The sequence below is a fragment of the Platichthys flesus genome, chromosome 19 (assembly GCF_949316205.1).
Source record: "Platichthys flesus chromosome 19, fPlaFle2.1, whole genome shotgun sequence".
NCBI classification, from domain to species: Eukaryota; Metazoa; Chordata; class Actinopteri; order Pleuronectiformes; family Pleuronectidae; genus Platichthys; species Platichthys flesus.
In genome coordinates, this window is record NC_084963.1 from 3739980 (window position 1) to 3765091 (window position 25112).

A 25112-nucleotide genomic window follows, 5' to 3' on the forward strand; every position below is an offset into this window, starting at 1 on the left:
GATTTTCCTCTAGTAGTCGCAACATATATTTCAAGCTTTAGGCGATGCTGTTTTAAAAATGTTTATGTTGTCACGGACCGAGTCAGATCGGTCTGAAACAGCAGCTGAACTCACATCTCACCTCACACACTCACTGGATACTCTCCTTTTTAAAAGAAACCCTGTTTGCTTTGTATTCTCCTGCAAGAAAATTATATTTAATTACTTCAAAAGCATGAAATGGCTGCCGACCACTTTTCGGAGAAAAACAACTCTTTTCAGGGAACTTTTTTGCCATCACAGTAAATATCAGGACCACGAAACACATCAAATCAGCTTTGCTTCATGCGTTGGTATTTATAGAAGATATACAGTAGCCTGCTCATGCACTGGACGTCTGTGATGACTGGGATCCGGTTTCACCATCTGCTGCAGTGTTTTAACTTCACAGTCAGAGCAGCTCCTGTAAAACACTGTCATGCAGACGGTGAGTTGATGGAACACGAGAGGAAACAGAGCTTTTCTCTTTCGTCTTTGCAGGAACTAGCTTCATTGGTTGTTTTTTTGACCACAGCGAAGTCGGCGTGCAGCCAGGAGCTCTGCTGGAGCCGGAGACACACACAGGCGCAGATGATGGAGTATTTATATTGTGCTTTTCTAGTCTTGACAATCACACAAGACATATTCAACCATTCACACGTATAAGAATCACTTTTCAGTCCGATTCAAACGTTGTGTGTCTGAGGAGACTCGGTTTCTTGATTTATCTTCTGTACTTGACTGTAAGTGTTCCTCATTATGATCTTTAGAAGGTCTCAGAGTGACCCTGGGCTCAGGCTTATCACAGTTGTGCCGTATCACTGCATAAAGGTGGAGAGGTGATCAGCACGCGGCCCAGTCACATCCAGAGTTCAAGCCTCAAAGCTGGGCTCAGCTGGTTAATGCATGATCCAGTCACAAGGTCATCTCGTTCGGAGGAGGGGCCCAGGCTGAATCTACAAGTCGTTGTATGTCCACTCTATGTTTTTGTGTTGTTGCTATGTACAGTCGACCGACAACACACACACACACATCGCAGCTCACGTCTCACATTGAGTCGTCACTATTCTAAAGTTGTATCAACATCTGACAGCATCAACTTGAATGCAGGTGAATGACGGACTGCTGTGCTGCGTCTCCACAGGATCACAGGAAACATCAAGCTTCCCCCCCCCCCCCCGGTGATGACGCCACAGGCACAGCCGGTCACTGTACTCACCCCCCCTCCTGCTCACGCTGTTTTCATTAACACACACATTGTCAGTATAGTTGTTCTCATGTGTGCGATCTTCTGTCGGTCCCCCCCCCCATGCAGCGCCTCACAAATCAGAAACAACACAAGGTTCTAGATCCACGCCCATAGACACCTCCACTGAACAAGGTTCTAACACCTTAACAGAACATCCCTTTACAAAGTAGCTTGGAGAAGATGAACCGACCACATGATAACCAGGGTGGAAATTCCCTGTTTGTATCACAGGCATTTTACACAGTACACAGTTGCACCCTTGACTTAAACCACATAACGTCCTTTTCTCTTTTTTCTTCATTTGACACATTGAGTACCGCTTAGATTAGAGATACTTTATGGAAGTTGAACCTCTGACCACTGTGGATGATTTGCACTGGTAAGATACATTTTACATCCACAGGGCCCCGACAGTTTACTTCTCTTTTTCAAGTTATAACCATGTCGTTTGCAGAAGTCACCTTAAAAATGTAAAAGCAGGAATAAGACAAAAAACTAAAAGGCTCAGCAAAAATAAATGAAGAGAGATAAATAAAGTAAATTCAAGTAAAAGTAAGACTATGTGGGGTCATAACAGTGGATACAGCATTAACATTCACTTTATTCGACTTCAACTTTATATGTCCACAATAAAAACAATATATTTTAATCTGCTTGAGCATTTCCTTGTGAAAGCTGCCCCCCCTCACTGAGCATCTGTCCACTCTAACATTTCCCTTTCGTGACAAAAAACTAATTAACACACAAATAAAGGAGTTAATATAAAGATATATTCTAAAAGATGACATAAGATACGATGGGTTTTATTGTCCAAGTGGGGAATTTGCCTAAAACACAAGGAAACAAATCATCCGTCACACGTCCCTCTGCATGAGTCACATTTACATACTGCACGTTTGAAGAATAACCCAATTACTGCATTACTATTTAATAGCCAAATTAAAATTAATACTTTTGGTACAAAGGCGCAGAGCTTCTCTTGTTCTGACTGAAGCCTCTGCTGTTGGGATTATCAAACGCCTCTCCTGGCGTTTGTATCTGGAATTTGCACAACTGATTCTCCGCCAAGTAGGTCGGGAGCTCAGCTCCTCCCAGTTCCAAAGTGCACGATTATGAAAGAAGCTCAGCCTCGGCGAGAGATAACCTAATTGATACAGAGAAGAAAAGGGAATGAGAGTCTCTGTCTCTGACTCCGCAGTTTACCAGGCGCACACCAAGTTGGCAGGAGAAAACCTAGGACTTGACTATGGATGAGAAAATTTGGGACGTTATTGTTGTTGGCGCCGGGTTATCTGGACTGAGTGCAGCTCATCTGCTCAGAAAGAAGGAGGCCGACTTAGAGATACTGATACTGGAGGGAAAAGGTTTGTGGAATAGCTTCTGGATTGAAAGGAGCTGAGTCATGTTCTGCTTTCACGTGTGTTTTGTCCTGCAGATCGAGTGGGAGGTCGCACGCTGACCAGTGACATACCTGCAGCCAATGGCGTGGATCGCTGGGACCTGGGAGGCCAGTGGGTCGGAAGGTAATATTGACCAGAGGCTACAGGACTAACACAGACATGTGTGTAACTGACATTACAAAGATATATTCAAAAATAGACTTTTCTCATTTAGTTGCAACTGAATATGTGATGCAAATATTAAACCAGTGATTCTGTACCGAGTGAAACGCCTTCAAAGAAAAAAGGGGGGGATATCAGAATAAATAGATTATCATATATGAGCAAACTAACTCATTAACAGGGGGTCTAATGAGGAGGTTTGCACTTTCACCTGATGGCAAAACAGTGCTGGGGTCAAACCTCCAGGATAAATATGATTTATGACCGGGGCAGAGAATAGATAAGCAATAGAGCAATATCGATAACTTAGGATTTAGCGTTTAAAGACTATATTTAGATGCTTATAAGTGTCCATATAGCAACAGCTGCATAGATCAGATGAACTTAAAGAGAAACAGAAATAAGGATGGAAACAGAGTTTATTTAATTGGTTGTGGTTTGTTTAATGTTGTGTTTGTCAGATCCAGAGCTGCTCGTTGTGCTACAAACAAACACTGCAACTTTTATTTCAAATTTCTCTTCAATTTGACTTTTACTTTTATATTATTCTTGTATGAAAGCTTCGTAACGAACATTTTTCTTGTTTAAACTCAATATTTGAGTTTCTTTTCTTGAATTGGCAGCTCTTTGTTAGTCAGACCCTGGTTGCACATATCAGCCTCAAAACTTTTCAAAACCTCCCCATGTTTCTCAGGTTTTTGGAGGAATTATTGTGCAGTGACTCAGTTCAAGTCAATTTTGAACAAAAATGAAAAAATTCTCACATATCTATATTCTACAGCCTCTATTCAACGCTCACAAAGCAGAACAGCTCCCCGCAGAACTTGCATTCTTCAAAGAATATTTGACTCAATGGAGCTTTATCGTATTTTCAAGGCAACGTGGATATCTGATTAGTAAATTCCTTTTTTCATTGTATCAGCTGCAAGATTTAATAACCGAACAATAAACGCTGGAGCTCTTTCTTCTTCCTCTTCCTCTTTCAGCACCCAAACCCACGTCCTGGAGCTCATGAAGGAGCTGGGCCTAGAGACCTACCCACAGTTCAACACTGGCAGGAAGGTGCACCACATGGGAGGACCAGGCGGCAAAATCCGCACCTACAAGACCAGTATCCCGGCTCTGTCCCCAGTCGTGCTGCTGGATTTCACCCAGTTGTTTAGGAAGGTGAGGAAACAACACCAACCCAGCAGTTTTCTTCTGTAAATACATATTAAAGCTGGGGTTGGTAATCCTGGAAAAGCAGAGCAGGCCTCACTTTGAAAATAAACAACCGATACATTAACATGTGGTTTTGTGTGTGTTTGTGTGTGTGTGTGTGTGCGATGCCCTCAGATTGACAAATTATGTGCGACAGTGTGCGTCCAGGATCCGTCGCAGACCCCCAACGCCGCGGAGCTGGACAGCATGACCGTGCACTCCTACTTTGAGAAACACGGTTGGACTGCAGGTCAGGGTCACTCAGCTCTCTTCTATGTTTGTTTTTCTCTTTGTTGCCTCCTCCCTCATTTCTCTAACACATTTCTTTGCCAAACAAATGAAGATCTACACACGACGTATCAACTTGCAGTAGTTTTTTGACAGTGCACGATAAAGTACACAGTATATCTGCAGATAACTGTCTTGGGAAGGGGAGCATGTATTAATACTGTTTGTATGCTGAACTACAGCTTCAATTCCTCCCTCCCTTGTCCTCCAGAGCTAAAGGAGGAGATGGCAGTGAGCTGCCGCTCTGTGTTCGGGATGGAGCCGTCCCAGATGTCCTTCTTGTTCTTCCTCATGTACGCGGCGGCGGCTGGAGGGCTGCTAACGCTCCTCGAGAGCTCTGCAGGAGCTGCTCAGGAGTTCAAAATAAAGGTAGAGAGCTCACATCCCTCTGCAGACAGGGTTGAATCGAGTGCTTTTCACAACTGGAGACCACATCGGATTCCTGGTCTTAAAAAAACACAGCCTCTCAATACAGTCTGTGCAGCTCATTCAAGCTGTGTCCCGAAAAACACTTTGACCTTCATTGACTTTTTAAACAGATCCGGTCTCTTATTGGATTTGTCCTTTTGTCTCTGCGCTCGCTCAGCATGAAGGTTTTGGCTCCATTCTGTTCTATTTCTGTGTTTTTGCTATTGACCCGTCGCTCATTCTCTTACTCAGTCGGGAGTAGAAGGAGCAAAGCCAAGAAGAGCCCGGATGCCTTCAAAAGAAAATATCAACAAAGGTTTTGTGGTTGCAAACCTAGAATATAGCCGATTTCCTCCGTGTTATTTATCTGCAGCACTTTATTTATAATGGTGTTCCTGCTATTTGCTGAAGAAATCTAACGAGCAGCCCTGTGGGCATGACAACTCCACAGCTGCAGCGAGAGCACCAGCAAATGTGAAGTGGAATGAGCCTCATCAGTCAAACATCATGCAGGAGTAAAGGCTCAGAGAGGAAGTCAAAGGAAAAGGAGCTTAAAATGCACGATGGAGACGAGACTCCCTATGGTGCATTAAAAAAGCCAAACTGACCAATTACAAGTGTTTCCTACCTCCTTTGAAAAGCGTTTACTTCCGGTTCTGTGGCTCGTGCCGGACAACAGAGACGCTGCTGAGCTTCTTTTTTTTAAGCTTCTTTTATAATTGCTTATTCACCACAGTCAATGCTTTGATGTATTGAAGTGTCAGCAGAGGTCTCGGAGGCAGATACATAAAATTCTTGGCAAATACAAACTATTATCTGCATGGCTGGCTGGCTGGCTGCCGGGGGGGGGGGTTGCATCTTTGTAATTTGGGCGAAGTGACCCTTTAACTTTCTTTCCAGAGGGGAAAGCTGCGGGTTTGAAGCCCACCTTCATTGCAGTATCTGTCTCTCCACAGGGGGGCACCCAGCAGCTTTCAGAGCGCCTGGCGGAGCGCGTGGGGCTGGAGGCCGTCCGGCTGGGCTCGGCAGTGACGGCCATATGGCAGGTACGGCACGGTGACGTCTCTCTCAGGGACTGATGAGGCACGACACAGAGAGATAACAGCCTCCACACTGGGGACACAGGCCGTCTCCTGTGAAGCCCGTGTCTGTTCCTCCAGACTGTCTCCATCATTAACAGCTGGGACGACCAGGGGAACTGTGAGCACACTCAGGTGTTCACCAAATCAATATGTTCAGTTCCACCGCTGATGGATTTATTTGAGCTCATTGATTTGAAGCAGTGGACCAGACTCCAGAGTATTGAAGTGAATACCATCAGTTAGGAGTCTGCCTTCCCTCTGAAGTAATGATTATACAATAAACCAATTAACAGAGTATTATTGATAAAAAATAGATTAATAAGAAATGCTAGAAATTGACTGGTTGCAGCTTCATGAACATGAGGCCTTGATTTTATATCCTGGTAACTTTGGGACTAAATTATCATAGTTTTCAAGGTTTCTTTTAATTTGTGAAGAATATTGCTCAGTTCCAAACGAGAAGGCTTCTGGGAAATTGCGGCAGGAAACAAACCCACAACAATAACCAGTAATTAGCCAATTCATTATAGATTTGATCATTAATAATAAAGTGTTATTGACATCTCTCCCGCTCCCGAGTACACTCCGGTTGCTGTCTGAGAGGCAGGGCGCACCCTTGACATTTTGCCAGTCTGTCACAGTGATAACACACATTGGCAGACAAACACCATTCACACTCACATTCACGGCTGTGGGTGATTTTCCACTTTTACCAAAGCCGAACCAGTGCACCCAGAGGAAAACCCACACACAGGAGAACGTGCTAACTTCACACGGAGAGGCTCTTCTCCTCTGGGTTGTCCTCTTGCACATGTGAAACCATGATTGATTCGGAATCAATCATGTAATAATAAGAATCCTAACGTTAACAGGGCGCCAGCTGAGAGAGCAGGAAAGGTGTTAACTTTAAATGTCTGTTTTACAGTGTCGTTGTGTGGTGATTGAGTTTGAACGATCGGCGGCAGAGCCTTTGAGATTATTGGAAATACTGTACATGAGTGAGGAAAGTGAGAGAACACGAGAGAGCTGGGAAATGATTCATTCATGATTTAAGCCTACAGTTGATCATTGAGCCTTAAAAGTAACTTAAGCGACTTTTAAAGTTTATTTTTACCACATCACATGAATAAATTATGAGAACTTCTCCTTCTCTTACCAGATAACTTGCCAACGGCTATTAAATACTAAATATGGGAAATTTCCTCATCATATATAAAAAAAACATATATATATAAATTACACACATCCATAGAGTATGTCTGATTGATGTGATTCATGAATCATGGTGGAGAGGTGCCTCTGACACTCTGTCAATCAGGACCATTCACCACTGACATCAAAAACTCATTAAAAACATAACTTAGTGAAGAACAATCAATTAAACAAACATCAGCGTGAGAGGAACTTCCTGAAATGACAGAATTCATCTTTGAGAAAGATTCCTTTGCATTTAGAGTTTTAAGTTTGGTTCGTGTCCCATCCACTGACATGGAGGTAGCTGGGCTTTTACCCAATCTTGCATCCAGTCACCAGGGGGCGATCGAGACGCTTCGGCTTCACTTTCTCAGGGAGCTGTCACGTAGTCCATCCTTATATATCTAGATGTATAGAGTGTGGTTTATATTGACATGAACTGGTATTAAACTGCCGATACTGGGAACATATATAAAAATCTCTGCAAGCCTTAATAATACAGAATGTGGCTCCAATATCCTATCATTTATTCCACATCATTTCCAACGTGCACAGCTGGACACTGAAGATGTGGTCCGCTGTGAGAAGGGGGGGGGGGGAGAGTTGTCTTTCTATACCAGACAAGATATCATTTACCAATAAATCTGTTCAACGTGCTCATTATAAAAAAGCTTGTTTTCTGTTTCTGTGTTTCCCACAGGAAGCTGAGTCGGCCCGAGTGACGACCGCCACCGCCTCCTTCTCGTGCAGAGCTGTGATCGTCACCTGCCCCCCCCACTTGGCAGGTCAGTGTGCGTCTCCCACTTCGTCGACTCGCTAAATGAAATTCCCACTGAGGCAGAAGGCGAGTTTCCTCTTCTCCCAGCGTGTCCGTCAAACGTGGCAAACTGTGCATCCATGTAGATAAATTTGTGATTTTCCTAAAACTCTCCGGCTCCGAGGTGTGGCAGTCACTCTGGCTGAAGTAAATGCCGTGTGAGGCCGGGGCCCCGGGGCCGAGGGAGAGCTGGGTTAGGATTTTGGGAACCAGAGCGGGAGTCGAAGCTGAACCAAGGGGGGCTAATGTGACATTCACCGCGGTCGGCGGCGAGAAGTTGAAAGTGACAAACAAGTCATTACTGACCTCTCGGCAAATCAAGCTTCTGAGCAAGAGGGGGGGGTATGGACCCCCGCAGGAAAGTGTGGGCCGGTAACAAGGAGCAGAAAGTTTTAATTGAGCCAACCAGCTCAACGTAGAAAACCAGGGTCCTCTTTTTCATTTCATCTGAAACCTTGTGTACAACATTGAGCTATCTATCTATCTATCTATCTATCTATCTATCTATCTATCTATCTATCTATCTATCTATCTAACCATCCATCCATCCATCTATCCATCCATCCATCTATCCATCCATCCATCCATCTATCCATCTATCCATCTATCCATCTATCCATCTATCCATCTATCTACCGATCTATCTATCTATCTATCTATCAGGCAGGAGAGAACTCCGCAGAATGTCCGCAGCAACTGACTCTGACATTTGCTTTCACACACAGCCCATCCAGATAATTTCGGGGAGATTATCCGGAGTTGTGTTTTTTTGCGACCCGTGCTCGTCACGTGTCGGTTAAAATATTGATACTGGGAGTCGTTGCTGGTTCTGGAGGCTGCGTCTCTGCCACGCTGGGAAGGAGCTGGAGCTGAATCAGAAGCTGGAGCTCACTCCGGGTCTGTACCTGTTTGCACTAAGCTGGCAACAGGATCTGTCACTCAAAGCCTCATACCCAGAGCCATGGACCACGGCCAGGGTCCTTAATGAGACAGGTTCGAGAGCGGTGTTGAATTATGCAGCATAGATTGCCGCGGCTCAGATGCCACGGTGCCACGCGTTGGCTTTAAATCAGCACCGGGAGGTTGACAGCGACTCTCAGAAGCCGAAGTCAGGCCAGCGACTGAGACGTCACCTCTCCCAAAAGGAGTCGGGGATAAATTAAAGAGGAGGACTTGCTGCTTGAAGTCGTCCGGGTGACGTGTTTCATTTGGATTTTTATGGAAGTGGGTAAACCTGAGCAGCTTTCCAGTTACCATAATGACTCCGGATGATGCCGAGCCTCTTCTGGACGGCCTGAGCCTTAAAGTGCCATCACAGCCTCCTCGTGTTTGGATCCTCTGCTTCAGACGTTTGTTCTCTAACATCCTACTTCATTCTCGAGTCATCAGTGAATGAGCCGAGCGATGAATGATCGAGAAGAGAAAAGAAAGAATAGTCCCGTCACAGCTTTTTATTCACACGCCGATGCAGATGCTGGATATGAGCTGTGTGGTCCTTCATATATCACGTCTGTCCTGTTCTTGGCCCCTGGATTTACCCCCCCCCCCTCCCTTCCCCACATTCATGCATCCATCTTTTATAAGAGTTCTGTCAGGTTTTTATATTTTTTAATTTTTTTATTGTTATCGTTTCTCTCAGTCATCTCAATGATTTATGAACTATTTGGTTTCACTGCAAATTTGAGGGTTGCCATGTACAAGGGCGAAATGGCCGTTTTTCCCTGGTGTTGACATTTTGAAACCGGCTTGAAGTGTGCATGTTTTATTTGGTACTTAAGTATGTTCCTGTGTAAATTCAGACTGCGTGAGAAAGAAACAAAAAAAATCCAATTAGGCTTTCACAGCTTGCAGTTGCAGTATAATGCAATTAGCCGTGACATCTAATATCTAGTGATGGCTGCAGAGACTCAGTTACTAAATTAACATTTTCTTTCCATTTTGTTTTTCTCTGTCCCACTTTTTTAAGTGCACGTGAACTCCGGGGGCTTTGTGTCCACGTAGAGTCTGTGAACATTCAGTCGTACCTGACTAGAGGCAGATTTCTTCTGCCAGGCGGCCATGCAGCACCATGTGGCTTCTCACTGTATTGGAAATGAGCGCATGTGCCACTGGGAGTTTAGCCCAGAGTCTTGTTTACCCCAGCAGGAAACATGTACACAAGTGCGTTGGCATTTATTTGCCGACTAGCATCGTGTGAGTGTGGATTCCAAGGCCAATATCCAATGTGATTCAAACTAATGGCGCCTAATTTGGGGATTAAACATGAAGTGGGAGTTAACGTGATTGTGAAAATAAATAATGCAAAGTGATTTCTCTCTCGCTGAGTTTAGACTCGGTGGAACTGGATTTAGCTTTCTGTGCACGGGTCTCACATCTCTGCTGATGAGCAATACGGCGAGTGTTGATGAGCAGGCGAATGAAGTAAATGTGTTTTTTGCAGAGCCGTGTTCACCAGTGGAAAATGTTCAAATCGCAGAGGTAGCAGAATGCGCTCGATAAAACTCTCCTCGTTAAAGTTTGGAGCCTGATGCTGATGAGGGAGTTTTGAGGCCAAATATTTAGATTTATCTGCCCCATCAGGACGAAGGGGGGTGTGGTTTGATGGACAGTTGCTCAAACAGGACACTTTGCATGTTTGACTATATCTCCCGTAACATGTAGGTAAATGTTTAGATGTGTGTTCACTCTGATGGACGTGCACTGAAACTCACACCTTCAACTCGACCTGCACCGATCAAAGGCTTCTACTCCAACTTCACTGAGACGCTGATTAAAAGCACTTTCTCAGGGAGTTTAAATGAGATGTAAAAAATGAAACGGGTCTCCTGTTTGTAGTCCACTACTTTAATATTTTATTCATTAGACATTAGGAGTCATCAAATATTGAAGGAGAGTTAATTTAGGAAATTATGAACTAATGAGGGCAATTCTAGGCAACTGGGTCATCACGTTTTAGGCTATGGTTTGCAGGACCAGCGGAGGAAATATTAAGGAATGCTGGAAACTGCAACGAGTGTGTGTGTGTGTGTGTTTCTTTTTGTGTGTGTGTGCCTTCATCTAAGTGTCCAGAGGCTTCGTCTATGATTCATTAAAAAAGATCCCTGATGAAAGATGCACACAGATGAAGGACTTTATCTTTTAACATTTGGATTAAGTGGCTGCTGAATAAAACCCCATGTTGCTATTTCTTCCCTTTTTGAAACCAGCTGTGTTGACTTATTTATTTAAATTGGCTGTTTGTACTCACACCTTCACGGTTTTATACTAGAAGAGGTGTTTCCATCTTTGGTTCGATCAAAACTTTACTTGGACTTCAAGGAACTTTTTTTTTTATTATATTTCCAGCCGCACACCTTCTCAAGACCTCGTGCATATGATTACTTCTTATTTTCCACACTGGTCTTTCCACTTTATATCCTCCGCACTGCTCTATTGGCTTTTCAGGATGAAAGAGATAATGCAATTTCACAGGCACTGCCATGGACCCACCCTCAGTGAGAGCTTGTGTGTGTTTTTTGGCTATTTTCGTGCTTTTTTCCAGTTTCCCCTGCTCTTTCACAAATTGTCATCTGGATGTAGAATTTCATGAATCATCGCTGCTCTGATTTGAGTGGCTTTTCATGTTTCACTTTCTCCTGATCGCTCTGACAGGTGGTGACACTGACAGCGCCTGTGAGTGGAGGTAAAAGTTCAGAGTGAGGAAGTAATGGGGAAGTTGAAGCCCCCCCCTTTTCGCTGAGCACTACCTTAAGTAGGACTCACAGGTCAGTGGGGGGGAGTAACAACCCTAAGTAAGGGTCGGTGCTCTCCGGCGGTGCATTCACACTAAAATGTTGCGTGGGAGGATCAAATGCCAAATTCCTTTAAAAGGAGAAAGTGAGATTGAGTCGGACAGAGAGCAGTGAGAAGGAGCCCACTCAGCGGGGGGGGCAGTGTCCTCACAAGTTACAGGAACCAGCTGTTAGGAGGACGGTCTTGAACTCGCGGCGTTTTTTTCCAAAGATGACAGAATGATGCAAAAGCAAATGGTTGCGTGGTGGAGCTGTCAGTCGAGGGGGGGGGGGGGGGGATTTCAGAGGACCAGGCATGTGAGGATTGCGTCAGTATCGCCCGGGAGCAGACGGGCCGGACTCGCTCCACGTCTGGTCACGTCTCTTTTTCATCACCTTTCATCACATAGAGCAGGAAGATACAGAAATCCTTTTTACTGCTGTCGAGATGAGGCTTTCCTGTGGTGTGTTATAGAAGTGTGTTAGACTCATTTCTCCATGCCACAATACATGATTTCTCAAGCTCTAAATGGGAACATGCAACTCACAAGTGTGTACAATATATATATATATATATATATATAGGACTGAAAGATAACAGTAATAAGTGGTTGGAGGTTAGGTTCATGTCAAGAGTGTACTTTATTTATTAATATAAGATTTAAAGATAACAGTAATAAGTGGTTGGGGGTTAGGTACGTTTCAAGTGTGTTTTTGCAGTAGATGTATCAACATTTTGATTTATTCTTTGTATAACCTTATTTTTGTTTAAGCAAAGTTTGAAAATCCATTAGTTCAACGGCACGTGATTTTCCTTTGAGTCAAATTCTACAGCCGGCGCCGTTTTATTGTTAATGTTCTGAAAGATCAAATCTGAACGTTCTGAAACTTTTCATGCACTTCAGAGTCTGAGCGAAGGCCAGACTCTCTGTTTTTGTGATACAAAAGAAAATCTACTCTGAGTAAAGTATCACTGGTCTAAGAAATATATTAAAACTCTATCACCTGTAAAATGGATGTTTTTTTGTGTAATTATGCCAAAGTGCACATTAGTTTAAAAACGACTGGGCTTTTACAGCTGACAGACCGAAGTCATCGTCACGCTTCAGATTAAACTTCACACAGATCATCATCAAAATCATTTCCCCCAAGAGTGAAAATCTATTTCTCAGCTCACAGAAAAACAAGAGTATTCAGTTTATGTAACATTATATTGTCACAGTTCAGAGTACTCTGATACAAACTACTCATAACTGCATTTTGGTTTTAAACTGCATCATCTCACAACCTTCTCTGATTCGTCAGGCGTCCGGCACATGACCCCTGAAAGAACTGATATCATCCTCAGCACCGGAGTCAAAGCCCCGTTGTCTTTCCTCTAAATTCTGCATTTTAAAATCATACAACTATTTCTATACCTAAGCTCCTTTGCAACTAACAACTAAATGCTTCCTGTTCACACTGTCAAAGACACGCCTCGTGCACGTGCGCGGTCATGTGATGTGCTTATTATGGCATTTTCAAACTAAAACTTAGTCGTATGCATGTAATCTTGAAACAAAATATTACATCTAACAAGTTGAAGTGGAATCATGAAGGTTTCACAACAATTGTTATGAATATTTGAGACATTTAAAAGATAAAAACATACCACATATTACAACTGAATGGCAGACAAACGTAGCCAATAACGAAAATATGCTTCACTTCATCAACTTTTAAGTAAATAAAGAAATTCTAACCTTGAGTTTTGGAGATGTTTTAGGTATTTTCTTCATCTACCAGCATCAGACAGTGTAATTCATCTCTTACCTGTGTGAACCGGGTGGAGTTATTCCATCACACTGACGGGAATCCGCTGAATGTTGTGAAGTTGAAGATATTTTCTCATTTTTTCCGATCGGCTCTTTTCAGCCGTGTTGACAGAGAGCAAATCCTCGGCATTTATCCCGCGCTGGAGGAGAAGTGTACTTTAGACCAGAAAGTGACACAAGTGAAACGCCTTCAAAAGAACAAGACTGGAAATTGCCGGATGCCAGAGAAGATGGGAATGACAATAGTATTATTTCTGTGATCGCTGAGGGATGATATCTGTACACAGGCGGTTTCTCCCCCCCCCCCCCATCCGTCAGCAAGGCATCGGAGCAAACCTTCCAAAGCTTCAGCTTAATCCTGTGTCATTAAGTCACATAAACTGCCGTCACGCCGAACCTGTTTGCACGCGTCGTCTCGATTTAAGTGCAAACGATGACTTGTGACAAAGATTCCTGCAAAAAAAAAAAAAAAAAAAAAAGTCACTTCACATTTGTTTCCCTTTGAGAGACGCTGAGAGTTTTCTCCACGCCGAGCACTTTGCTGTTCAAAAAGAATAAGTTGCCGGAGTACGTCTCATTTAGCCACTGAGCGACTTAGCATCTGCCGGATGAATAATGAGGCTGGAGGCTTTTTCCACTGCTGCTAAGTTTCTGTGTTTGGTGTCAAAACAAGTAGCATTATGGATATGACAGGACTCGACAGCTCTTATGTCATGTGCACGGCGCTGTCATTTGTACGTCTAAGTGACCATGTCAAATTGGTTCGCAGCCACTTATCATGTCGCTGTTTTTCAATTTTACTGCATCAGGCTCATCAATTTTGTTTAGCGGGCAGGGCATTATTTTTGAGCTCGCTGACGGCCTCTTGACATTTTCTAAATGATGTTTCACATCTTCCTCTGGTTCATTTGTTAAAAGCCTGGCTGACGGCCAGATGTCACTTCCCTTTGGAGCGAGCGCGGGGACCGAGCGGCTCCTCTGAGCGCGTGACGGCCGCTGATGAAGTTATTTGACTGCTCTCACTCACATCAGCAGGATGGAGCTTTTTTTGTTTTTTTATACATATGTACGAGCCGTGGTTGAAGCTCTGCCGCACAGCCACCGCCGGAGAAGTATGAGGTCATGTGGTTTTCTGTCTGTGAGGGGCCATTATTTCTATTCATTGATTCAAGATAAAACCGTCCTGATCGATAGGAGGGATCAGCTCGAGTGACGTGTCCCTCAAACTGGTTTTTGTTCCCTCTTTGTCCCACACTGCATGTAAAGTACTCAAGGTGAGAGCGGGGGAGGGAGTAAAGAGGCCACTTATTAGGATTCATGATGCACTCTTGTTTTTTCCACCAGCAAAGATCCAGTACCATCCAGGCCTGCCCAGCCAGAGAGAGTTCCTCACCCAGAACATGCCTATCGGCCACCTGATCAAATTCATCATCACCTACCAGACGGTGAGTAAAATGAGATGAAGCTCAAACCTGCAAAAACATTAATTTGCCACAATCACATCACTTTTTGGGGCCTCTACACAGTCGGTGCCTTTTTTACATTTTCTTCTCTCCAGTGAGTCATGTTTGTTCTGAACCACGTCAGAGAGTCCACATCGATATCGTGTAGGTTGGCAACAGCAGATGATTGAACTACACAAACATGCAATGTTGTGTAGTGAAGCTATTTCAAGCGACACAAAACACACAGTTTGTGTGACGAGTTGTATCTCAGAACTTTATATAATCATAAAAACATACATTTCCGTGGGAGATCGGAGCCGATCCCGGCTGATCATCGACTTTAGGCTTGAATTCTGGCAAATGGCTGCACAGTGGGGTCCAGATATGAGTTAGCAGCAGGAGATCAAACAGGGGGGGGGGGACATGCAACATGAAGGACACAGCATATTAATAGTGATCACATGTTTTGAAACCCAAAGCTCCCAAATCTCAACCTCTTTCCGAGTTGTTAATAACTCCTCTTCACGTCCTGAGATCTTTTTATATTTCTTTTCTTATTTTCAGTTTTGAGTCAATCGCTTGTTAGAAACGTCATAAAGGAACGCGGCCACTTGCTGCTGCTGGATCCTCAGGATAATCTCCGGCTGTGTTCCCACTCAGACGTTATCCAGAGGTCTTTACGAGGTGTCTGGCAGGAAAAAACCTCTGACTATGATATTTACGTTCCCACATACAGGATAACTTCGGGAGATTACCCAGAGGTCAGTGCATGTGTGAAAGCAGCTATATATCGAGGCATAAATAAACATTCTCACATATACAGGCATGTTTCATATACCATGAGAAAACCCAGACACTTTTTGCTGCCCTGCTAAACTCTAAAGTTCAATTAAAGCTCTTCCTTTCCTTGCTACATTTTTTATTTACAAAGCTGTTCATGCAGAAGCTTATTTCCATCACATCAGAAATGTTGGCGGCTGCAGTTGTTGTGGCTTTTTGCAAGTCGTGTGTGATCCCGCATGCTTTTTGTTTGGAGACATTTGTCAAGATTAGTGGAAGACGACAATATTCATTGTGGAATAATCCTCTCAAACGTCTGCGTCGAGATTCCAAGACAACTTGTAGTTTTCCAGCGTTCACAACCCAAAATACATCTGAGATCCGATTTTTTGTTTTCCTGTTACGAGACAGAACTCCTGCAGCAGCACATTCCTTTGGCACAAGTTCTTTATGGAACTCAACACTTTGCGTAGAAGACCTTTCAGCACATGAAATTTGATTTGTTCTCCATTTTGCACTTAATTAATTCTGACAATTAATTAACCAAATGCTTGTGCACGTTGTTAACGGACTGAATTTGCCTATTGTAATGAACCAGGAATCATTTATATGATCTGTGCGCTGGTGTGTTGCCAAGTTGCCTATTTGAGTTCTGATGAAAAGCTCGGAGATGTTTGTGACGTGAAACTCTGTCTGTCTTTCCCGGTGACTGATTGCAGAGCTGCACTTTGCTCGCTGCAGTTATGAATAGGACATGTTTCCCTCTGCCAGCTGTGATACAGCAGGCGGAGCTCCGGGGACAGAAACATGCACTGTACGCTCACACTAGAATGGAACTGGAAACTAATCTCAGGAAGCAGGAGCCGGTTCCCACCGACTCACAGCGGCCGTGATGGAAAATAATGCAGAAGAAACATGGAAGAGATGAGGGTGAGGGGGGGGCGGCTGAGGGTCAGAAACACAACGACATGACAGAGGAGGCAAACTCAATTAGAACCGACAACAAAGAGCTTTGGGTGGGTTCTGCATCAAGGTGCACGGTTTGATTCACAGCCTGGTTGCATGTAATACCGCCCCTCCACATTACCTGTCTGATAAATTCAAGTAAAATATCTTAGACAAGTTCAGATTTCAGATGTTATTATTCTCAGAGAAAGACTGAAATCATCCCCTGATAGCTTTGTAATCTTTACACATTTGAAACTTAACATTGTTGGATCTGGACGTCCCCCATTCCAGGCACAGCCTCCTTTAGAAAACCTGCTATGAGCTGTTATGATCTGTTTCTATTGCCAATCTCATCATCTTAAATAATCTGGACCCCCCTCTTATTATGGAAACAACATCCAAATACTGATTTAATTTGTAATATTAAATTGAAACAGATCAAATGAGGCTAATTGTTCCTAACAGTCCATATACACACAAGGTGGTGAAGGTTGTCTGAATATAAGGAGCTGGATTTCTTTAAAACCTGCAGACTCACAGTTACACACAATGTAGATCGGTAGCACAAATCAAGCAAACATGTATTCATAATTCATTTGTTTAATTATCCTTTGTAGGAATTGCTCTTGAACACGAGGCGCACACAATTTGCACATCGTGATTCTAAAAGAACCAGATTAATTAAATTTCATTAAGGATCATCGTGTTTTATGAATTGCTCTGGTATAAAAGTATCTCTGGGTGAAGAGAGATGTTTGCAATGATCAACAACAAAACGTGACCGCGCAGAACAAAGTTCACTGAGCAGACTTCCCTGGCTGAAGGTCCCTCATGAACATTTGCTCCTTTGGGACATGAGAGTTGCTGTTCACATTTCTACTCCCACACATTTTGTCGAATGACGTGCAGAGAGAGAGAGAGAGTGAACAGCTTCTGCTAATTGAGTCGCTTTGGAACCTGAAGTTGCTTTTATTCGTTAAATACATAGAAGTTTTTATAAGGTGCTTATTTCAATGCTAAATTGAATTAATTTAAAATAGACCTGTTATCCAGGGTTTATTTGCCTCAAGCGATCCCCAGCTTAAAATATCAAAACCTTCAAGTCCGTGTTTACTTAAGTTGGGATCTGAGATTTCTGTTCTTCACCTCATTTCTTGCAAAAGCATGGAGGTTTAAAGCTTTACCCACAATGCACTGGTTAGTGATTTTAATCTCACACGTGGGTTATGTTTTCTTGTGACACTGTCATCTTACCTCCTGCAGGAGACACTGCAGAGGAGAGTGATTAAAAACCAAACCCCATGAGCAGAGGACATCACTCAGACACTTTGATAGCAGGTGGCAAGAGGCCCCTAGTAGCACATTCAAAGAGAGCGAGAGAGAGAGAGAGAGAGAGAGAGAACAAGGAGCTGACTGAGCACTTCGCTGAAATGCTCTTGTCATATCACCCGTGTAGGGTTCGTGGATTTTGATTTTTCAGCATAAATGGTTGAATCTGCATTTCTGCTTCGAATTACCTGTGCCTCAGTGGGGTTGGGGGGGGGGGACCAACCCCAGAAGCTCCAGCTTGTCCTTGCAGGCCGCCCGAGGCTGGGGCGTCACATCTGTGCCTTCACTTACCTGTGACACTGTCCCCCGATGTCGGCTAATTTGCAGTGCAATGCTCGGAGCAGCCGAAGCCTCTCCACGTTGTGAGGAGCTTATGCGAAGTAGAAGAGAGGACATCAGCAAATTCTCCTCCGTTAGAGACGGCTCTCTCCCAGGAGCGGATTATCGTAGGAAACCACGTCAGGCTGAAGGTGCCACCTCTCGAAGCACGAGGGTCTGAGTACACCATCGTGAACAAGGTCCAACAAGGAGGCAATCACGAGGCAGTAGAGCCAGTGAGTCAGATCCTCGCTGCTGCTGGATGAATGGAACCAAAGCACGGTTCATTTCCTCCAAAGTCAAGAGCCCTGAAAACCTTTATCACTTCAAATTGTTCTTTCAGTGTGAAGTCAAATTATAATCCAAGAGTATGATGCCTTCATTGTTCTTTTTGTATTGTGTCAAGCAACAAGCAGGTGCAAGCCCCGGTTAGTTGACTCTAATGTGACTTGCACAATGTGAACGACTTGAGAATGATAACACACCTGGTGTTTAGATTGGTTCATAATGGGGTTTTACTTTTCTTTCTTTTCACCGAAAGCGTCAAAGGAACAAAAGGAAGTGAATCAGCTGCTACGTTACCAGAAACAAAGGATCGAGCTGTCGCTACTGCTTTCCAGGTTGTTGGAAATAACAGGAGGCGGAACAACACAAGTCTTTTCAATTTGATTCTATTTGTGTAGCGCCACATCAAGACGTAGATCTCCAATCACTTTTCATAGTCAAGTACCTTAAAGAGAGGAGCAGGCACCGAAGTCATTTTGATTTTTTAGCTGTGTTTTGTTAGCAGCTATTCTTTTGCTAAATTGCGCAAGACATCCGGGGAAACTGAGTATCTTTCCTAAGTGATCATTTAGCAAATCAAGAAAGCGTTTGTCAGGACGACAGGAAGACAAACGACAATCAGATAGAGACTCAACCAGATGCAGGCCAACATGTGTAGATGTTTTTATCCTGAGACAACAACACAAAGTCGTCCACTGCTGCAGCCTCTCTCCTGTTTGTCATGAAAACTAAGCTTTAATAAAACATGTGAACGTGAAGTGTCATTCGATGCCCACTCACAACAGTTGTCGTGGCCAGAAGCCTTTGGTTGCAGGTACATTAGATTCACTTATTATTACATGAGGCTTCAGGGTTGCCAGCAGTCGGCACATAGTAAGAGAGCCAACTGCGTATTATTATTTCACGAGGCATTTGTCTTACGTTTGTGAAGCATTCTGAGGAAGCACCACCGAACCGCCCTTACATTAGATATGGAAATTCATAATATTCCTCCCCTATGAATCAATTTAAATATATTCTACGTTTTGTACACGGTTGTTTATACTACTCTGCATGTTTTATGAATCGATGAATGAACGTGCCTTTGATTCTTGCATGCGATTGCTTCAACTCTCAGAGGAGGCTGCACAGCATTCAGAAAAACATGCACCGCATGGCCTCTGTTCTGTTTACCATGACGTGAGGCATCCTGTTTTTTGCCAAATTCAGCCAAGCAGAAGAAATAATAACTAAAGAGACTCATACGCTTGATGTCATTAAAGATTTGAAGCTTCTTCCCCCTGGAGTGTGGTGGAAAGTTTCAAAGAGCTGCTCCACCTGGTGAAAATCTGGAAATAAACACGACTTCTTTTCCTGGAACATTGACACACATGAGACACAGGGAAGTGCTGTGTGCTGCTGCTGTGGCGCTGCACAGGAAATAATGGATCACTTTAAAATGTCACTTCACCTCCAGCTCTGAGCCAAACTCCGCCCTCTCCATCACTGTGAATGACTTGATCAGGGATATTAGAAGAAGCTGTTCCAGGAAGTAAATAACCATCATTATACCTTGTACCAGAGAGAAGAGTGGCCACACAGAGGGAACAACACAGTCAGGTTTTTATTTAGCCATCCATCTATCCATCTATCCATCTATCTATCTATCTATCTATCTATCTATCTATCTATCTATCTATCTATCTATCTATCTATCTATCTATCTATCTATCTATCTATCTATCTATCTATCTATCTATCTATCTATCTATCTATCTTTCTATCTATCTATCTATCTATCTATCTATCTATCTATCTATCTATCTATCTATCTATCTATCTATCTATCTATCTATCTATCTATCTATCTATCTATCCATCCATCCATCCATCCATCCATCCATCCATCCATCCATACATCTATTTATCATCTTACATAGCCTTCACTTTAAACTGCATTTTTACATCTAAGCTGTATCTAGGCTGTTTTCATTTACAATGGAGTATCCAGACTATTTATCTATTCCTTTTTTATTTAATTAAAACACGTCCTTGTGTGTAGGAGGTCGTGCTGCCATAACTTCTGTGACACTCTGTGAAATCTGTTTTAGATTTGGAGTGCACACTGAATATTCCTTTTCTTATTTTTTACCATTTCCAATCTCTATATGCAGATAGCTGTTATTAAATATGCCCTAAAACACCTACAGAGACACACTTTGTGTTTTTGTGGAGAAACGTTGGACCAGTGAACCGTGAAAGGAAGATGGCGTCTGGAGCAACAGCCTCAAAATATCGGCTGTTGCCCCCTGATGCTAATTATTCGTGAGACGATCACTGATTTTCTAAGATTCTTCTTTCTTCCATAAAATTGGTGTTACTTCTCCAAATTAAATCAGATCCTCAACACATTCACAGATATTTTGGACAAATTCAAATCATTCATTTCGAATTCGATGTACAGTCCAGTGTCATGATTTAAATATGTCCCTACACAAGTGAGTACCTGGGTTTTGAGGTGGACACCTGTCCTTAGGTATGATGCCTCTGTTTGTCTGCAGGCGTTCTGGAGAGAGAAGGGCTTCTCTGGAGAAATCGTGGCAGGCTCCTCCACTGACTCTCCGTTCTGCGTCACCTTCGACGCCACCAGCCCCGGAGGGAGCGCTGCTCTGGTGGGCTTCATCGCCGGCCAGCAGGCGTCTCAGTGGAGCTCCAAGGAGGTTAGGAACTGTTTCTCTTGGTATATTTATCTATAATTTTAATATATTTTGTTTCCTGGTTTTAATTGTCATTCAATATGGTTTAATGTAAACTCAAATAAAAAGGTAAAGTGTGTCCCCAATTTGCTATTGGACACAATTTCACGGGTCTATGAGATAAACGTTAATTGTGTGCAGGGATAAAATATTGTTGCAGAACTTCTCTCTACAATGAGTAGCCTGTAGTGAGACTAAACGAGTCCTGGAGCCGAGTTGTTTAAATTCAGATGTGGGCGAGCGTTACGATGCCTCGAGAAAACACAAGACAACGGTTGAATTTCCAGTGTCCCGGGTGTGTGCGTGCGTGTTGTGTTAATGCCCTGTGTGGAGACAGATGCAACATAACGTGCAGCATCCAGACGATGTTGTTGTGTATGAGAAAAAGTGCTCAGGGGCAGCATTATGAAAACGCCATGAGAGATTGTGAACCAGCTGACCTCTGGAACACTGGAGCATATAGAGTGAGAACAGTGGGGCCCTCCTGCCAGCTGCCAGCAACAGTAACTCCAAGAACATGTAGAACATATATACGGTGTAAGTTCTCTTCAATTTCAATTTTGATTATTACTTTTTAGATCTTTATTTTTTATTATTTGCATAATCGTTTGTTTATCTCCGGTCTTTAAGTGTCAGTCAGTTGCAGTGAAGCGAAAACAAGCGTCATAATTGCACATGGAGGAAGGTGGAGGTGGACAGCCCACTCACCATAAAATGGAAATAAACAAGTTTCCATTTTAAAGTTTAAGGAGCCTCTTGATTGCTCATTGCTTATCCACATGGAGAAAGAGCAGTCTCATAAGGAATGGCTTTAAAAAGTACCCGACTGGATTATTCTGGATTATCCAGTATATTTGACGTTTAAAAGTGACGGGTCTCTTCTGGTTGTGGGTTAGTTTCCCTTCATGCGTGCTTTTCTGAATTTGTATGTATTTCCAATTATTGCTCATAAATCAACCCAAGTAGCCCCTGTTCAAAATTCTTCATATTTTAAGTTTCCCGGCTGATTAGTGGAGATAAACGCTTGTTTTTAAATGACTTCTAAGTTTTTAATTGATCCACAGTAAAAAGTTGCATAGCATTGCTACAATCCTCTCCTCTTCTTCTCCCTTTTGTACTTTTGCACCACCCTCCCTTCTTTCTCCTCCTTTCTTTCCCTCTGTGTTGAAATTACCATTTAATCCCAGTGCTTTTCCTTCCACCTGCAGGAATAAAAGAATCCAGCCTTGTCTCTCGAGTTGTTTTGGCATCTCAGCTATTATCCCGGCTTGCCACAAAGCTTTACACTGGCTCCCCCCCCACTGTGCTGTTCTGTGCTGCACAGGGTGCTAAATAATTAACCTCCGCTCGCTACTCCGCTGCTAAACAGAGCAAAACAGTGTTGGTGTATGTGAGGCGAGTGGACATCAAGGTTACGCTGAACTGTCCAAGTATGATTCAGCCGTTAATGTTTCTTTTTAATGTTTTTCTCGTGAAATATTTGAATGTGTTCTCGGTGCGGAGATGTTTTTTTCAGTTTCGGCTGAAAGTGGCTCAGAGCCGTCGAAGGGCACGCTGCCATTCCCTCTTTGTTCCCCTGTCAGGAGTATCAGCTCCAAATGGTCCACAGTGGTTTCGCTGGGAGCAAAGGTAAAGTGACGTGCAGATGAGGATCCGTCAGGACGCTCTGTGCTGATCCGGTCTCTCAGTCCTCGGGCCTCAGCTGCTCTGTGGGTAACTCACCGTGTGTGCTAATACAACCGGGAGCATGTGCTGACCACGCTTGACTTATTCAAATTGACTACAGCTTCCAGAGTCCAGCATGTACTGGTTTCTATAGAGTATGGATTCATATCTCAGCAGCAGCTGGTATGTACAGTATATACCTCCACCAAGGAGGGTGCGTTTCACTGTTCGGGGGGGGGGGGGGATCTATATAACAGGGTGGGTCCAATTAAGTTTATATAACACGGGGAGTTACAGCTTTGGTGAAAGTTATCACTTTCTCTCAGAGTTCCCCTCTGGTTGCAAATGAAGTGAGTTTAATGAGCACAGGCATCTCCCTTTGTTTTGGTTTCAGGCTGGAGAGAGACGGGAAGCTGTGGTTTCCAGTCTGGTCAGATACCTGGGACCCGAGGCCTCGTCTTTCATCCACTATGAAGAAAAAGTAAGTGGCAGCTGTTGGATGTAATAAAACAAATAATCCTGTATCTAAACGTTATGGTTTCATATTGACTGATATAACAGAGATAAAAAAAAAGAAAGTCCCATAAAATTCACATTTCTATGAGCCTTTATTTTCTATTCCAGCATTTTAATGCAAATCGAAATTGATGCCAGATTGGACCACAGATGTTTATGACACAATCCATATTTGAGACAGATCACTAGATATACAGTTTATCTATATGTCAGAAATATGATGAGCTAAGACGACTGAATCATCGGATTAACACTGAATATCACCGGTTGCCTGAGAGGGATCAACACGTGTTCCGGCTTGGAAACAGCCCCTGGGACGTTTTAAAAGAAGAATTGCAGAGAGAGAGAGAGAACATCCACAGACACCCTCATACATAATGCAGACAAGCAAATAAAAATCATTATTGTAAATCTACTGGGTTACAGGGAGTAGGCGTGTCGAGCCTGCCCAAGGTGAGCAGAGCCAAGAGCCTCTGAGGGGAACACAGTAGCCGTTATGAGCAGACGTGAGCCACGACCACATTACTGAGGCCGCTTTGCATGCAGCTGATATCCCACTTTCTTAAATCGTGCCGTGACACACATACAGAATGAGTGTGTGCTCAGGTCCATTACATGATGTACAGCACACATTGGCAGCATGAGAAGCAGCAGGTTTATCATGCAGACGCAGGATCTCGGTCCACGGACGGCTCTCTCTCTCCGCCGCTGAAAGGCGAGACGGAAAGAAAATTACCCCCGAGGAAAGTTGGGGCGGGGGGGATGTTTAGGGGAACATTGTGATTTCACTTTGTTGACTAAGAGACTCGAGGGGAACATCATTTTATATAGAATACAATAACAGGAGGTCTGAGTTTGGTGAAGAGACGTAAAGCAGACGTATTGATGGTATAATGTTTGGCCTCCTTTTAAAGCGGCCCATGGGCGTCACAGTTTATTTTTATTATACACTAATTATATTTGTATATTTTATTTATTTAAGTATAGATTATACAGAAGAGCCAACCCACGTGTAGTTTTTAATATATCTTCCCCGTGACACGACTGAATCCTCACAATGTCCTCATTGAACTGTTCTGCTCTTTCAGGACTGGGCCGAAGAGGCCTACAGCGGCGGCTGCCCCGTTAACGTCATGGCACCGGGTCTGCTGACGTATTACCACCCGAGCCTGAGGAAGCCCTGTGGCAGGTAATCACACAACTGATGACAAATACGCCGCACACAACACACCTCTACGTCTATCCGCACTCTGAAGAGCCTCCTTGTTCCCACCGAAACAAATGGTTATGCACGGGGATAGAGTTGAGTGCACCAGCGTGACAGATTCTCCTCTGATATAAATCTTTTTAACGGCTAAAAATTGGAGTTTGTAGATTGTATCACTCTGTTTGAGATATGGTCTGTGGGTCCGTGGATGTTTTTACTACTTTTACGGCACAAAAACAACAGAACGAGCGCCCGGTGCCTACAGATCATTCACATGAGTGGTGGGAGTGATTGTGCCTCCGCTCAAACGTATTAGTCCTGTTCCAACAAAATGGCAAGAGGTCGACAGGAGTGGGTGTTCTCATAGGAAAACGTCCCATAATCCATTTCTAATGGCCTGCTCAGAGATGCACCGAACCAAGCGAACGCGGGCGAAAGGTGGGCAGGGGGATCCAGGTAATTCATCTCCATAATGGCATTAA

The 25112-nt window shown here is 43.5% G+C and overlaps 1 protein-coding gene across 1 annotated transcript in view; it reads left to right on the forward strand.

Annotated features, from left to right (window-relative positions):
• The first annotated feature begins 2377 nt into the window (after positions 1-2377).
• Positions 2378-25112, forward strand: part of si:ch211-127i16.2 (amine oxidase [flavin-containing] A) — a 30377-nt gene continuing 7642 nt past the window's right edge. Inside the window, exons 1-11 of the mRNA XM_062412617.1 lie at positions 2378-2631; positions 2703-2790; positions 3816-3996; positions 4165-4279; positions 4529-4686; positions 5682-5771; positions 7702-7786; positions 14747-14847; positions 21048-21206; positions 23302-23388; positions 24512-24612. Coding sequence (XP_062268601.1) covers positions 2514-2631; positions 2703-2790; positions 3816-3996; positions 4165-4279; positions 4529-4686; positions 5682-5771; positions 7702-7786; positions 14747-14847; positions 21048-21206; positions 23302-23388; positions 24512-24612 — 1283 coding nt within the window. The 5' untranslated portion in view covers positions 2378-2513. The remainder of the gene's footprint in view (positions 2632-2702; positions 2791-3815; positions 3997-4164; positions 4280-4528; positions 4687-5681; positions 5772-7701; positions 7787-14746; positions 14848-21047; positions 21207-23301; positions 23389-24511; positions 24613-25112) is intronic.